The following is a 17,503-nucleotide window of genomic DNA, read 5'->3' on the forward strand; positions in this document are numbered from 1 at the left end:
TTATTCCTCTTGCAGAATGTGGACGTCTTTGCCTGGAGTCCGTACAAAGTACCCGGAGTTGATCCCGAGTTCATTGCCCACAAGCTCAACGTTGACCCATTGTTCCCACCAAAAAAGCAAAAGTCGAGAAGAGCATCGAAGGAGCATGTTGACGCGGTCAAGTTAAAAGTCCTGAGGCTGAAGGAAGCAGGGGTAATAAGAGAGGTATTCTTCCTGGAATGGTTAGCAAACACGGTGGTAGTCAAGAAGAAGAATGGCAAATGGAGGGTTTGTGTGGATTTCACGGACTTAAACCGGGCATGCCCTAAAGATCCGTTCCCAATGCCCAAGATTGATCAACTAGTAGATGCTACGTATGGGCACCCGAGGATGAGCTTCCTGGACGCCTTTCAGGGGTATCACCAGATTACCCTGGCACCCGAGGACCAAAAAAAGACGGCATTCATCGCCCCAGATGCCAACTATCACTATGAAGTGATGCCGTTCGGATTGAAAAACGCCGGGGCCACTTACCAGCGGATGATGACAAGGATGTTCCGAGAAAAAATTGGGCGCACGGTAGAGGTGTACATTGACGATATGGTGGTGAAGAGTAAACAGGAACCACAGCACATTGAAGACCTCCGGGAGGTATTTGAGGTACTCCGACAGCATAAGTTGCGCCTGAATGCCGAGAAGTGCACATTCGGCGTGGGGGCTGGTAAGTTCCTGGGGTATCTGATTTCTACTCGAGGAATAGAGGCCAATCCCGACCAGATAGAAGCCGTGGAATGCCTTAGACCGCCGAGTAACCCCAAGGAGGTGCAAGTATTAACCGGGATGTTAGCCGCATTGAATTGCTTTATCTCCAAATTTGCTGATCGCTGCAGACCATTTTATCAGCTTCTGAAGAAGTGGAAGGGGTTTCAGTGGGACGAGGACTGTGACAAGGCCTTTCAAGATCTGAAGGAATATCTTGCATAAGCACCCATGTTAACGGCCCCGGATTCCAGAGAAGATTTGTTCATGTACCTCTCGGTGTCCGATCACGTTGTAAGCGCCGTGTTGTTGACAGACCGAGGAGTGCAGCAACCAGTGTATTACATAAGCAAAACCCTGATAGATGCCGAGACGAGATATCTACCCTTGGAGAAGTTAGTGTTAGCTCTGGTGCACACTACGAGAAAGCTGCCACATTATTTTCAAGCTCATATCGTGTTCATCCTCACCGAGTATCCTCTGCAGTCGTTGTTGAAAAGATCAGACTTCACGGGCCGAATAGCTAAGTGGGGAACCCGGTTAGGCTCCTTCAACATAAGATACAGGCCGCGAAGTTTAGTCAAGGGGCAGGTCCTCACTGATTTCATCGTGGAATTCACCCCAAAGAACGATGGGAAGATAATCTGTAATGTAGAAAATCGCCCATGGAAGGTGTTTGTGGACAGTGCTTCTAGTGCTATGGGGGCCGGAGCCGGAATAGTCGTAATCACTCCGAAGGGCATACGACTGGAGCATTCCTTCAGACTAGGATTCAAAGCCTCTAATAATGAGGCCGAATACGAGGCTTTTCTTGCCGGGTTGAGGACCGTGTTGTGCCTGGGCGCAAGGGATGTGGAGATTTATTCAGACTCTCGGCTAGTTGTTTATCAGATCCTTGGAAGCTTTGAAACTTGGGACTCTTGGATGAAGGCCTATTTGAGCACAGCTAAGTGTATCATTAGCAAGTTCGAGACAGTGAAGGTAGCCCAGGTAGGACGGGCTAAAAACAGGCACGCCGACTCACTAGCCACATTGGCCTTATCAATTACCGAGGATGTTCCTCGGCTTATCAAAATAAAGCTTATAAGGGAGCCAAGCATCAGTTTGGAAGATGACAGTCACATACCCGGGGTTGATGTGTCCGTAGTTTCAACAACCAGGCCGTGCTGGATGAACCCAATCATAGATTTCTTAGCCGAGGATAAAGTTCCGGACAATGAAAGAGAGGCCAAAAAAAATTCGTCGGATGGCTCCCCAATATTGGCTGTCGGCAGATTGCAAGTTGTACCGGAGGTCTTTTGGAGGCCCATACCTTTTATGTTTACATCCCGAAAAAGTAGATGAACTTCTGTCCGAGCTGCATGACGGGGTGTGTGGTGGCCATGTTGGGGGCGTTCATTGGCACACAGGGCGATGACTCAAGGGTTTTGGTGGCCGCAAATGCAGAAGGATGCGGCGGAATATGCTCGGAAATGTGAACAGTGCCAAAAACACGCCCCTTTGATCCACTAGCTGGCAGGTCATTTAAACCCCGTCAACAGTCCATGGCCATTTGCACAATGGGGGCTAGACATCCTCGGACCGTTTCCCCGAGCAACAGGTAATCGCCGATTCGTGTTGGTGGCGGTTGATTACTTCACAAAGTGGGCAGAAGCCGAGGCCCTGGCCAATATCCGGGATGTGGACGTGAAGAAGTTTGTATGGAAGAACATAGTCACCAAATTTGGGGTACCAGACTCACTTATATCAGACAATGGCCTACAGTTCGACAGCAAAGCTTTCCGGACCTTTTGCAACGATCTCGGCATTAAGAACAAGTATTCCACTCCGGCGTATCCTCAAAGCAACGGCCAAGCTGAGGCAGTCAACAAGACCATTTTGAATGGGTTGAAGAGAAGGTTGGACGGGGCAAAAGGAAGGTGGGCCGAAGAGTTACCTAATGTTTTATGGGCTTACCGGACAACCCCCAGAAGGTCCACGAGGGAGACCCCGTTCTCTTTGACGTATGGGGCAGAAGCCGTGATACCAACCGAGGTTAGTTTGTGCAGCGCACGGGTCTCAGGATTCGACCCCATCCGGAATGACGGTTCAATGCTGGAGCACCTGGATTGGTTAGAAGAGTGCCAGGATGCGGCCACAATATGGCTCGCGGAATACCAGCAAAGGCTCGCCCAAAGACTCAACCGAGATGTGAAAGTTCGGGAGTTTAGTGCCGGAGATTTGGTACTGAGAAAAGTTGTGGGAAACATGCGGGATGTAAGTACAGTGAAGCTAGCTCAAATGTGGGAAGGACCGTACAGGATCACGGCCATTGCAGGCGCGGGGGCTTACTACCTAGAGGACCTTGACGAGAGGCCACTCCCCCGACCATGGAATGTCCACAACCTAAAGAAGTTCTATCAGTGACCATTTATGCACGAAAACGTAAGTCCATATTTTGTACTTTGCTCTAGTCAATATAATGGTGAACTTATTTGTGTCCGTTGTATTTGATTTTATTGTCATACTTTAAGCAAATTGCATGTCTAGCACGAATTGATTGTGTTAAGGACAGAAACCTCGTTCTCGGTTCGATCAAAATCACCGGGCAGGTGGAAACCTTATCGTTCTTGTAAAAAAAAAAAAATCTCTAAGGACAGAAACCTCGTTCTCGGTTCGATCAAAATCACCGGGCAGGTGGAAACCTTATCGTACATACAAAAAGACTAAGGACAGAAACCTCGTTCTCAGTTCGATCAAAATCACCGGACAGGTGGAAACCTTATCGTACTTACAAAAAATCTAAGGACAGAAACCTCGTTCTCGGTTCGATCAAAATCACCGAGCAGGTGGAAACCTTATCGTACTTACAAAAAGACTAAGGACAGAAACCTCGTTCTCGGTTCGATCAAAATCACCGGGCAGGTGGAAACCTTATCGTTCTTGTCAAAAAAAAAATCTCTAAGGACAAAAACCTCGTTCTCGATTCGATCAAAATCACCAGGCAGGTGGAAACCTTATCGTTCTTGACCAAAAAAAAAAAAATCTAAGGACAGAAACCTCGTTCTCGGTTCGATCAAAATCACCGGGCAGGTGGAAACCTTATCGTACTTACAAAAAATCTTAGGCCAGAAACCTCGTTCTCGGTTCGATCCAAATCACCGGGCAAGTGGAAACCTTATCGTTCTATAATAGAAAAGAGACTGACGGGAACCGCCTTCTCGGGTTATCAATCTCGATACGATCAGAATCGCCAAGCAAGTGAAGGCTGTGCGCCAGTTTTTGAGGCACTGCCGTTCACGCTCTCAGGAGAATGAACAAACGTTGTGTAAACACAGTATATTGGGGCCACCGTGCAAGCCGCTCCCGGCCAAACATACGAAAGGATAAATAGTGACAACAAAAATAGATAAAGAAAGGCAGCACCAAGGATCACAGTGAAGCACTCACAGGCATGATCCAAACAAACACACAGTAAACAGATAGTCATTCAAATTGAGATAAAAGCAGAGTAAATATTCCATCGCCAAAACTCAGCAACCGTTTATGGGTCATCCCCGCGAAATAAGGAAATTGTTCAGTCACCACAACCCGGTGATGTAGGCAAACTTAACAAATTAAAGAGAAGAAAAAATGCTGTAAAAAGGGGTAAGAGCGGAACGATAATTAATTTAAGTCAAGTGAGGGGTTCGGTTTGGTCGGTCACGGGAAAATGCAGGTCCTCACCGAGTGGGTCTTGTACAGTCGGGATGCTGGTGGCTTCCATCTCATCTGGCTCTGCATGAGCATCAATCTGTTCCACCAGCTCCCTCATGCTTGCCGTTTCTTCCTCCTCAGCAGGCACTGTTGGGTCCTGCACAGCGGTAACGGGGCTCGTAAAGGGAATCTGGCCGGGGTCCCTCAGGGGGGAATCCTCGGGAACTCCCAGAGCTTGCAGGGCGGCAAACCACCTAGCCTCAAAACCCAGTCTTCAAGCTTGGGCCACCACCGGTTCCGCAGACTTCTCGGCATTGGCAAACCCCTCGTTGTACCATTTTTGCTCACAGGCTTCCAGGGCTACCCTCAGGTCGGTGAGTTCCTCGGCTTGGGAGGTGTTGAGGCTAATCGCTGCGGCTAGCTTCACGTCTGTTTCGTTCTGCTTAGCCAAGAGCTCCGAGCATCTCTTCTCCGCCAACGCTCTATTCTTCTTCGCGGCAACAGCCTTCTTCTCTGCAGATTTAGCTGCCTTCAGTTTTTCCTTCGCTGTTTTGGCAGCTGACTCCCGCGCCCCCTTCTCACGATCGACCTCCTCGGCAAGATCCTTTGCACGGCCAACCAGTATGTAAGCCAGTTGAGCAGCCTGGCAAACGCAGAAGTTAGTACGGAAATGAAAAGAAATGTATGGAAAGTAATAGACGAACAAGGAGTTACCGCAATAGTATGCCACTCTAACCGGCTCCCCACAGACTCCTCCGACCCGTCCTCGAAAGCATGCACGTCGTCGGGAAGAAGAAGACCCTCGGCCAGGGTCTGAGCAATGCGACCACCCTCGCCTTTCTCCCACATCCGCACACAGGCGATTGAAGGTAGAGGCTTGCCGTCCAGCAAAAACCTTGGCTTCCACGCTGGTGCGGCCTGGGAGGAGGACGCAACGCCCGGCCCGACCTAGGTTTGCGGCTCGTGAATTACGATACCTCCTGTTGGCCGGGGAGGAGTCTGGACGGCAGCGTCTCCCGGACCCGTAGATGGTTGATCAGCAACCCTCTGTTTCTTCTGGGCTCGTCCAGCTTAAGAAGAGGGTGGAGGGGAAGGCACCTGGCTTCGACCCTGAGAAGATGGGGGCTGGGTGGGTTGCCGTGCACCGGGCACGAACCGATCAATGGTCATGACCCTCCTAGCCACCATGTTTTCGCCGAGATGGGTATCTGTAACCGACAGGCTAGTCGCTTCAAGCGCAGGGTCGCGTACCGAACGTCGATGTATGACAGAAGTGGACTATTAACCAGTAGCACCTGCTTGAAGGACTACCAGGTGGAATAAACGGGCTCTACTTCGAGGATCAAGTGCGAGGCTCGGAGCTATTCGTCCCGATGCACGAATACCTCGGAACGGAGGATAAAGTTTAAGTCTTTTACGTGGACTGTCCTGATGTCCGGAACGAACACTTTGCCGTCTGCAAAAGAACAAATGTTATATCAATATCCGATAACGAAAATCTATTTCAGTAAAGAGGAAATAAAAGGAAAAAAGGGGGGGGGGGGAAGAACGGTTGGGTCAAGAGATTGGTACGAACCCACTTCATGCCATGAAAGAGGGCAGGGGACCTCCCCGGCAGACCAGTTGCCGCGCACCCGGACAAACTCCCCGGCCGAGTTCCTATTCGAATCAGGTAGGCATGATATCAGCCGTACCCGATTATCTCTAGTTTTTAGGTAAAAGTTGGAAGCTTTATTCCCACAGAGACTATACATGTGGTTAATATCATGGTAATCTAACTGTAAATCAAAGGTGTGGTTCAACCTACTAACGCAGCTAACTACCCGGTAAAAGTTGGGGGGAAGTTGATCGGGACACAGCCCGTAGTACCTAAGTGTGCTTACCAAAAATCGACGGGGAACCTAACCCCACCCTCTAGAATTGCCATTAAAGGGAAAAAGGTTGTACCATGCCCTTGGTGGAGAACGATTTCACTCTCGTGGCAGTAAGCCACTTCCACGTCATCAGGAACATTAAACTTTTGCCTAAAGGTGGCCAAGGTAGCCGGGGTCTCCAGGAGATAAGAGTAACCCATCTTTGAAACTTAAAACTATGAAAGGGAACTCGAGGAAATAAGCTGAAGGAATAGGAAAGGGAAGAGAACTTACTTTGGGTTCTAAGGGAGGAAGGAACTCTGGGTTGGTGAGTAAGCGCACGAAGGATTGGTCGGCAGAGAGTATGCCCAAGATATCAGAGGTGGAAAAAATGAAAGAATGTTCTGAAGAGAGCTATTTATAGGATCAGTAAAGGGCATGGGAACGTTTAATCAAGCAATAAATGGGCACGATTCACGAAAGGCCCTGCGAATGCCAAGGATAATCGACACGCGCGCCGCTTCGGTTCGCAAACCGTCAGGCAATAATGACAACTGAACTTGGCGCCCCGGAATAGCGCGTCTTTTGAGAAGAGCATTAATGAGAAGCCATAACCGCATGAGTCCCTGACCATAGGACTTTCGAAACCGAAAAGCTCAGTTGGCTCCTTGATTCTTCCTGGCAGCCGGGTATGAATCAAGGGGGGGCTAATGTATGGCACCAAGGTCCCAAGACCCAGATAGGCCCTAGGCTCAGGCCCAATGGCACGGCCCCATCACTCTAAGCTCTGCTTGAAACTACCTTCAAGAAATACGAGTTTTGAGCCTCGGCCCCTAAACTATGCTTGGCATAAATTTCTCGAACAATCAATGAAGCCTTGTCCGGACGTACCATAGGTTGCTCGTGCCCTCGGGGAACATCACTACCGAGCATATTCACCTGAGTTGGAACCAAGTTCCAAGGCCCTAATCGTTGTATTCCACTCTCACCTAAACATCCACTTATAACAAATAATATTGGACCTTCAATTGCACTAACAATGGCAGTAATCATGATCTTCCCACTAACTTAAAGCTATAAATAGGAGAAGTTGGGGAAGAAGAAGGGGTTCAGAAAAAAGGGAGAAAAAACAGTCATTTAGGAAGGGAGTAGGAAAATCAGTTTGAGTCTCTGTGCCGTGAACGACCCAAAGTAGGAAATCCTTAACCCACCTTATAAATAGGTTGTGAGTCCAAGTGAAGTTAGGCCCAATAATTTCATTTCTGGTACGCACAATTATGATGGGAAGTGAATCTCAGGAAATGGAGAGAGCTCCAAACTGCCATGACCATTCATATTCCTACACTCGTCCAAACTAGAACAACTAAGAAATAAAAGGGGCAACTAACGAGTAGTGAACAAATGGCCATTCATTACATGAACGACCATAAGCACATTTAAGTTAGGCATAACTCCCTCATTCAAGCTAGAAAATAAGAAATGGTTATAAAACCATTACAAGTGCCTTTATGAGCCGCTTCATGTCTGTTACAAACACCTTTATGAGCTGCTCCATGGCCATTAATCGCTCAGCTTAGGCGCAACGCCTAGGGGAGACCAACAGACCTTGCAATAATTCATGAGTTGGCTATATAAACCTATAAAGAGCAAGTAGAAACAAAAACTAAGCTAGAATATATATTAGTGATTTCCTAAGAGAGATTAACTAATTTAAACATCGAAGAGTCTTTGGCTGGCACCAACCTAGTGTCTTTTATTATCACTTTGTTTACTCTTAATAGAAAACCCAGCTCGTCCATCCAGGTTGACAAGGAACATACTGACGACATATTTTGTGTTTTATCAGAGGTCATTAAATTATCTAAAGGATGGAGACGGGCTCTAGGCAAAGGTCAGGGGAGGTGCTATTGGCACACGGGAAAATATAGAACCCGTTTAGTAATGTTGTTCTAATAATATTATTTAAGTGTTATGAAAATACATGTTGTATTATTTAAATAATTAAAACTGTGGTTTAAACAATATGGCCAAGACTGTAATTTCAATTTGCTCTGGACTTTGTACTTGCATCTAGAACATGTGGCAGTAGGGGTGTGCATGGGTCGGGTTGGGTCGGGTTGAGAGGATTTTTTGACCCAACCCACCATGGTGGGTCAAAAAATATTTAACCCAACCCAACCCAACCCATCACATAAGTTCAACCCAACCCACATGGGTCGGGTTGGGTTGGGTTGAACCTATGGGTTTGACAAATTTTTTTTTTATTATTATTAAATTGAGTAGAAAAAAAATATAAATATTAATATATTAAAAAAACCTAAAGATTAGTATCAATGTAACTTCTTAAAGCCAAACAACACTAATGACTAAACAACAATAGTAATTTATTAGAATTTGTGTGAACTAATTAGTTTTTATATAGGAGGGAAGAACTGGATATTTAAAAAAAATTATTAATTATATATATATATATATATATATATATATATATTAAATTAGTATTAGTAGGAGGAACCGAGGAAATGCTGCTCTATAGTTGGTTTTTTTTAAAAAATTATTAAATATATATAAGTGCCCTACAGTTGATTTAAAAAAAAAATTATTAAATATATAATATATTTTAAATATATATTAAATATGGTGGGTCGGGTCGGGTTTGGCAGGTTTGTAATTTTATGACCCAAACCCAACCCGACCCGTTATAAATTTTTTTTTTGTAACCCAACCCAACCCATCAAGTCTTAAAAACCGACCCAACCTGACGGATCGAGTTGGATTGGGTCGGATTTGGCGGGCCGGTGCGGGTTTCCTGCACACCCCTATGTGGCACAGTCTGTCAAAGCATAGGACTACAGGAATCACTCACGCGTTCTCCGAATTGCCCCCAACTAATTTTCTTTGATATACCCCATTCATTTGTTAGCATAGCACTCCAATAGAGTCAAACAATTTGAAATGGAAAGGACAATAATATAAACGTTTAGAAAAGAACAGAATTTAAAAAATAATAATAATAAAATAAATAAATAAACCTCTAATGTAAAGACCTTTTGTTGACCAACTAATTTTCTTCCAACACCCAAACGTGTAGAGTAGAAGTGAAACGCCCAGGCTGCACATCTCCTTTTATATATAGTATCTGGTGGCTGGTGCAATCTAATCTGAGGGTCAACTTCCTCAGACATAATCACATTCAAACAAAAATAAGATTGCCTTCGCCTGCCACAAAGAAAATTAGATGGGTATTCGGATCGGAGGAGAATGATTTTATTAGGTAGAGTTTTTGAAATACAGGTGAACACTAGTTGTGAGAATCATTCCATATCAAAATGGCCTTTAGATTTCATCGTCTCTCCAATAACAACATCACCCTGCTTCTTGCTGCTGCTGCCGTTTCCTTTTCCTCCTCCTCCTCCTCCTCATGGCCGTCGATGACTTTTTACACTCTTCTCAACACCCTCTTCTTCATTCCAATGGAGCTCATGCCCACAACACCAATAACAACAATAAAAACATCATCTTTGTATCATTGGCTAAATGGGTTCTCAAAGTTACCATGTGGGTTGTATTCCTTGCATGGGTTATTTTCTTATTTCTCTTTCCTACAGACTTTGGGACTGGACTCTATGATGACTGGGTTGATGCAACCAGTGGAACCCTCTTTGGGGAGACAGGTACATGCTTCTTAATTCAAACTCATTTGTCGTATTCTTCATTCTTTGTCTCAAAACAGTTTTGCCTTAAATCTGTGCAGGAAGTGTGTTGCTCTTATACAGCGGCCCAATTATCATTATTGCTTTTCTTGCTGTTCCATATCTTCTCCTCTCTGGGGAAGACCAACTACAAGTAAAAGAGTATGTGCCTTTTAATCCATGCACTACTTATACATGTTCTAATTCTGTTTTTACCAAATATGATAGCTAGCTGGCTGCAAGTGCTAGTGAATGTAATATTGCCCATAATGTATTTGCTTAAATTGGAGTCACATAAAAACTTCATCTATTTCAGGAAGAAGACTCCAAGATTCAGATTGTGGACTTTTCCCGTTCTGGTGGATGGACCACTTGGGGTTGTTTCCGCTGCTGAATTGATTGGCATAATCCTCTTTATCGTGTTTGTTATCTGGGCTGTTTATTCTTATACTGTAGTGAACTTTGAAATCCTACCTAGCTATGGTGATGACTTGACCCTCGAAGAAAAGAGGTACGATATTTTGTTGGGTTTTTTATTTTTATTTTTATTTTTTATAGGTTTTAAATAGAAACAATATGCTTTAATGGTACTCTTACCGATATTCCACTTTTCCAAAATTTTGAAAGTTTAGGAAAAATGAACGTAGGTATCACTAATCCATAAAATACATTCAGCAGCAGTGTTTCCATACTAATATGATTCCTTCTTTCCACTTTTCAGGGTTTTTATGTTGCAAATGTCAGCATATTCCTTTGGTTTGATTGGCTTAACTTGCTTGGCTTTTCTGTTTCTCCCAGTTGCAAGGGGATCGATTCTCCTCCGCCTTATTGATATACCTTTTGAGCATGCCATCAGATATCATGTGTGGGTGGGAAATCTCACAATGTTCCTCCTTACTCTTCATGGACTTTGCTATATGATTGTTTGGGCAATCCGGGGCATCATACCATCTGAAGTGAGTGCACATACTGAATTTGTGTACATATAATCCCCTTGTGAAACATAATTGAGACAGCTTTTTGATGCTTTTATGAAAAGCTAAAAGAATTCTTTATAAAGAAGAAAGGTTGGTAGTAGCAGGAAACTTATTGATTGGAGATATTGTGTGGCCATAATCTGCAAGAATGTTTAATAATAAATTATCAATTTTGGAATTTGTTCCTGGTTCTGACTAGTTTGGCAACAATACGTCTAATTCATACTTCTTTTCTAGAACCCACCACAATTTCCATGTAATTGCAGTCATGTGCTTTCTAGACACCTTTTTACTCCTCAAGTTATCAATGTGGATATCCATTTATGACACCAACATCACCTGATACTTTCAGTTGTTCAATATTGGATTGGATAAAATCATATATTTATGGATGTAAACTTTGGAATGTTTCAAAACTGCGGATCTATGATGAATTTTAACAGATATAATGTATAGTTGACTTGACTGTTTTGGCTAGTTTGTGCATCATACTTCACAGCTTCAACGTTTTTTATTTTTATTTTTTAAAATTGAAATTCTAGATGTGGTTGACTGCATTATTGACTTATTTATAAATAACGCTATAGAAGGCAAGACTGAACCATCTCTTTGGCTCCCTATCTAAGAAGAGAATGAAAAAAGTTGACTTTAATCTTTGCAAAACACAAACAAAAGAAAATTTGACAGTGAGGCGTCTTCAACAAAATCCTCATGTTTCTTGTCCTCCTTTCTGACTTATCTTCTTATTCTTCCATTGTTAAATATGTAAACTATCTCTACATTGTAAGGGTTTCAAGGAAAAGACATAGGGACAAAGAAAGATACCATAAACCACAAAAATATTTTTTCCTAACTTCTTTTTACATGCAGATAATAGAGTGGAAAAGTGATGGTGGTGCTAATTTTGCTGGGGTGATCTGCTATGTATTTGGTCTGTTGATATGGGTGACTACACTTCCTCCTGTGAGGAAGCGATATTTTGAGCTTTTCTACTACACACATCACCTCTACGTACTGTTTATCATCTTCTTTGCCTTGCATGTTGGTGATACCTACTTTAGCAAAGCTGCTGGAGGAATATTTCTGTTCATGCTTGATCGCTTTCTAAGGTTTTGGCAGTCACGAACGAATGTCAATGTAATTTCAACTACATGCTATCCATGTGGAACAGTGAAATTGGTGCTTTCAAAACCTGGAAGTAAGATTAGTTCAGAAACTTATTGTTTTCTTGTGTTTCTTCTTTACCCAAAAACTATAGAACTTCCTCTTTGACAATGTAGACTTGCAATACAATGCCCTCAGTTTCATCTTCCTCCGAATGCGTGAAATATCCTGGCTGCAATGGCATCCTTTCAGTGTTTCATCAAGTCCTTCAGATGGTAAATATCATATTTCGGTCCTAATAAAGGCTGTTGGGGACTGGACAGAAAAGCTAAGAGGGAAAGTCTCAGAGGAATCTAAAATAGAGCTACCTTTCCAACCTCATTCCAAGATTTTGGCTTCTGTAGAGGGGCCTTATGGGCATGAATCACCATACCACTTAATGTACATACTCTGTCCTTTTTATACATGTACATACATGTGTGCAAGAATGATAGTAGGTTTAAATGTTCAATTCGCATTTGGATAGATAAATGTTTTTGAAGGAGCAGTGGGGGAAGGAAAAAAGGTTTCTTTTTTTGTGTACAATTTTTATCCCCATGCAGCCCATAGGCTGGCGCCTCTAGAACTACTCCCCAGATCATGCCCCTAGCAAGCCTCAAATCCTGGGCTCCCCTTCAGGAGATGCGGGAGGTGCCAAAACAAAACTACAAAATGATGCTCTGTCTGGATGTGGTCACATTTTTTAATGACCAAATTTGGATGGACAAATTAAAATCTTACCTCTATGAAGTTATTTGATTTGATTTTCAACTTGCAGCATATCTAGAATTTGGGAAAGTTTACTGCTATGACAGAAAAATAAGTTTTATCTGTAGTTTGCTAAATAATGCAATGTTCCTTATTTTGTGATGTATAATGTCTTTTTAATATGCTAATCTGACATTTTGTTATTTTAGGTACGAAAAGCTTATATTGGTTGCAGGAGGCAGTGGGATCTCCCCATTCTTAGCTATCTTGAGTGATATTCTCCATCGTACTAAGCAGAAAAAACTTTCTGTACCAAGACATGTCTTACTTGTTTGGGCTGTAAAAAGGTCAAATGAGCTTTCTCTTTTTTCCACAAATGACATGAAGTCGATCTGTCCATCTTTCTCTAATCAATTGAATATTGAAATTCAAACCTATGTCACTCGAGAATCAGAGCCTTCATTGGTAGGTTCAATTGTCTTTCTTTTCCTAGATAATCTGTTCTCTATATTTTTTTACATAAAAGTTTAGCCCTTTGGTTTGCTGCATCTGACTCTTACTAATCACAGGAGGAAAATTTAGTTCACAAGGCTACAAGCTCTTCTGCTTTTTCTATCTCCAAGGGAGGGGGCATATCAGTTTTAGTTGGTACTGGAAATAAGTTATGGGCTGGAAGCTATGTTATCATATCTACAGTTGGGTTTGTTATCACTTTGGGTTTGTTAAACATCTGTTATCTAAACCCTTTTAGTATATCATATTGGTGGTACAGAGGGATTTTGCTTTTAGCATGCATGGTTATAAGCGTTTGCATCTTTGGGGGCCTTATGGTTGGTTTATGGCATCTTTGGGGAAAAAGAACCTCAGCCAGGGGAGAAGGTGATGAAGATGGGGAAAAGTTTAACATGAGGCAGCATATTGAAGGGGTGACAGATGAAGACTTAAGCCTGGGAACTTTTGCTCATTCATATTTTGTACGATATGGTTGCAGACCAGACTTCAAAGGTATGTCTTCATTTATTTGTTTTTATTATGATAAATTGTAATTGTTTTAGTATTAAACAGGTTCGATGTGTTGTATTATGTATATTTTTCTAATATGCTTCTTGAAGAGTCTAATTAATAAATGGGAAGCAAAAATACTGACTACATATAATATTGTTGCATGTTTCTGTAGAAAGAAATTCAGATTTTATTGTATGAACTGCTAATGAACTTGGAAAGTAAAATTCTCCATATGTTTCTGTTTGTAGGAGCAGTCCCTCTCAAATTTTGAACCCGAAAGTATTGCATATATTGACTGGAATGCTAATTGCACCAATAATCACAAAATAAATTAGATTAGTTTAGATGAATGAACAAGCTAAGTTTTGTGATGCTTTCATGGGGTAAATCAGAATGCCACCCCATGGAACAGCACTGGTAATGTTAGTCTCATGAAAACTCGGGTAAGGGGGAGATGAAAATTAGATAGGAAGAATAGGACGACTTAGTTCATTGAAGGTTTTGTATTTGATACACTAGTTGGAGATAGTGGACATCCTTGCTAAACAAGGCTATGCCCTTAACATTTACTCAGTCTAGAGCATACATGTTTTCATGTATATATTATGAATTTCATGGAACTGATATTTCCTCGGAGCTTTGCTAATTAAAATTATAAACTGCAACAATACAAGTGACGTGTGTTTATATTATAAATAAATAAATAAGTGACAGGTGTTTATTATTGCTATTTTTTTTTCTTGTACTATATTATTGATATAGCTGAATTGAAAACCACTTTGAAGGGAATGACTAAATATGTGAGGTCTCAACAAAGACTGGATTGCTACAACATGATTCTAGTCCGTTTGTTGCAAAATGTTCCATATTGGGCCAATAATTTCTTGAACAAGATTCTTAAATTTGATGTGTTGTATGAGCTATGGGTGCACGGACACTTCATTTAGGGTACTGTACCCGTTTCGTATTTGTGTCATACCCATGTTATACCAGTGTCGTACCGGCCATTTTATGTTATAATTTTTTAGAAATTGTTCGTGTCACCATGTCGTACTCATGTCTGTATCCGTACCCATGTCCATATCCGTGCTTCCTAGGCCTATGGCTCTAAAGTCAGCCTAGAAGTTGCTAATGCATAATTTTGTTTTTGCTCCTTCTCATTAATGGAAATCATCTTTAGCTAATCATTTTGTCCTGTTTATCTTAAACAAATTCATCTGGTCATTAATCTATCCAAAAACAAAACTTGACACTTTCACATGTGATATAACACCATGGCTTTATAACGAACCTCAGCGGTATAAATTGCTGCCATGCACTATTATTCTACCTCCCATTGAAGAAGTATCACCCAGAAAGTCATAGTAGCACTAGTGGACTAACCACAAAAGAGGAACACATAAATGGGCCTCTTATTGGATGGGCCATCATGGGATAGCTAGTAATCTGATTGATCAACAGGATTAAGATTTAGTCTAAATATACCCTTCGATATATACAATCTGGTTTTACATCAAACCCGATCATCAAGTTTGAAATTTTAGTTTCTGATACTGTACCCTCTAGGGATTGCCGTCAATTTTACAAGACAAGGCACCTGTTGCTTGACTCCATGTTTGTTTATCTTTGTTGCAGAAATTTTTGGATCAATATCAGATCGTTGGGGCCATGCTGATGTGGGTGTCATTGTGTGTGGTCCTCCAACTCTTCAATCAAGTGTTGCTAAAGAGTGTAGATCACAAAGTTTGAAGAGAAGAAGCAGTCACCCGATATTCCATTTCAACAGCCACAGTTTTGATTTATAGGGTTATTATTAAGTGCCCTTTGTACTATTAGGCTTAAAAAAATTTTCAACTTTTATAACCCAAATGGTTTGTAACGGCTATCTGCTGACGACCATAATGTACCGAATTCTCATTCACACTTGCCGTATGTGGAACAATTTCCCGTGTTTAGGTTACCATGCTTAAATTGAAATGATTTCATGGTCTGAGACTGTGAGTTCTAGTTAGCTCAACTAGTAGTATTTGATGGTTGAATAAGAAATATGGAGTTCAATTTATGTCTATACAAAAAATCGATTAATGTCTTGATCTGATGATAAAAAATACTATCATCAAAAGTGGACGTCATAAGTTGAAACTTTATAATAAAAAAATTGATCCTAGACTCAATACTTTGTTATAGTTACAAATAAGGCGAAAATATATATATATATATATATATATATATAAACTATAAAAAAATAAAAATAAAAACTAAAAATCAATGCATGCACATGCTTGATCTTTTCCAAATTATCTTGTTTTCATGATGTATTGTAGGTTGGAAGCTGGGGACCCTAACCTTAAGAGTGGCCAAAACCTAAGGATTTCAAGTTCAACCAGAAATATGGTGTTGAAAATGCTTCTAAATCAGTAATTCTATAGATGTTACGAATTTTACTATAAAATATTATAAATTAATGGGTCGACTTTTAAATACAATACAAAAGAATAATTTATAAATTATTTATTAAGTTATTATCATATAAAATCATATTTATTGGCACGTCAGTTTATAATTTTCTTTAATTATGTAAAATTAGTAATAAAAGTATATGTTGTCAAAGAAACAACTCATTCTTAGGCATGAGATTTGGCTTGAGGTTTATTCTTTACCCATCGGCTTCAAGGTGTGCATATGAAAGATGCATGTTCAATTTCGTGTAAAAATAATACCCTTAATCTCAACTAAATTGTCAGTCCTAAAAAAAAAATTCAAATAATCATGATAAATATTTTTAGAAAAAATTCATAAACATCTGTAAGGTATAGTGGCGGCTCTAAGAATTTTTTTTAAGGTGTTTTGTCATAGAATAGCCAAATAGGAAGATTGTAAAGTTGTGATTTAAAACTATATTTTATGTTAGCTTTATTCCATGACAAAAAGTATTGTAATTGCTTTAATTTTATTCCTTGTATTTTGTGGGATTTTAGTGTATTGGGTTTAGTAGTAAGTTGGTGAAGAATCGAGCATAAAATGAAGAATTAGTGGATTTCGCGAGTGTCTCGCTAGAAGCTTACCCACGAAATAGCCACGTGAGAAGCACATGCTAGAAACTGAAAAGTCATGCCAGCTTGGAGGATTTCGTGAGTGTTTCGCGGGAAAGGTCTTCTCGCAAGATACCCGTGAAACTCTTTGTCTGGAGGATTTTTAAGTGTGACTTTTTTACCCTTCACACATACTATATATACCCTCATTACCCACAAAAATATTAAGGAAGCCATTCATAGAGAAAAACCCTAGATAGGTTTTCTACAACACACACACCCATCTTTTAGAAAGAGAACTACCCATCCTTAGTAAGAAATCATTGTAGCCTCTTCTCCTTCCCTCTCCCATTGTCATACCTAGAGAGGAGATTTGTACCCAAACACAACCCACACCTATTCAGAGTGTAGACAGTGTTTTGGAGTTTGGGAAGTTTTGGGGATTTGCTAAAAGAAGCCGGTGAGCCTTGGTGGATGCAATCGAGCGTATTGCGAGATTCGGAAAGCTAGAGAAGATAAGGCTTCGTCAGATTAGTTGGTAGCAGGAGTTTGGAGGGCTCAAGTACATGGGATAGACTAAACTTGGAGGGTCTTTTGTTATTCGTGTACTCCAACTTATTCTCTAGTGGATCAATTTACCGCTTGGAGAGCAGCAGAGAGGTTTTTCGCCGATTTCTTCA

General features: G+C 41.4%; 1 protein-coding gene across 2 annotated transcripts in view; it reads left to right on the forward strand.

Annotated features, from left to right (window-relative positions):
* LOC126716136 (ferric reduction oxidase 7, chloroplastic-like) overlaps positions 1-15,808 on the forward strand; it is an 81,481-nt gene extending 65,673 nt beyond the window's left edge. Inside the window, exons 1-9 of one of the 2 annotated variants that reach the window (XM_050417161.1) lie at positions 9,425-9,940; positions 10,021-10,120; positions 10,275-10,469; positions 10,680-10,914; positions 11,806-12,133; positions 12,216-12,480; positions 12,996-13,251; positions 13,356-13,791; positions 15,427-15,808. In XM_050417161.1, the coding sequence (XP_050273118.1) occupies positions 9,688-9,940; positions 10,021-10,120; positions 10,275-10,469; positions 10,680-10,914; positions 11,806-12,133; positions 12,216-12,480; positions 12,996-13,251; positions 13,356-13,791; positions 15,427-15,596 (2,238 nt within the window). In that variant the 5' untranslated portion in view covers positions 9,425-9,687 and the 3' untranslated portion in view covers positions 15,597-15,808. Of the gene's footprint in view, positions 1-9,424; positions 9,941-10,020; positions 10,121-10,274; positions 10,470-10,679; positions 10,915-11,805; positions 12,134-12,215; positions 12,481-12,995; positions 13,252-13,355; positions 13,792-15,426 lie in introns of those variants that run through there. The other variant, XM_050417164.1, reaches the window with a different exon arrangement.
* The last annotated feature ends 1,695 nt before the right edge of the window (positions 15,809-17,503 follow it).

Source organism: Quercus robur, chromosome 2 (assembly GCF_932294415.1).
Source record: "Quercus robur chromosome 2, dhQueRobu3.1, whole genome shotgun sequence".
NCBI classification, from domain to species: domain Eukaryota; kingdom Viridiplantae; phylum Streptophyta; class Magnoliopsida; order Fagales; family Fagaceae; genus Quercus; species Quercus robur.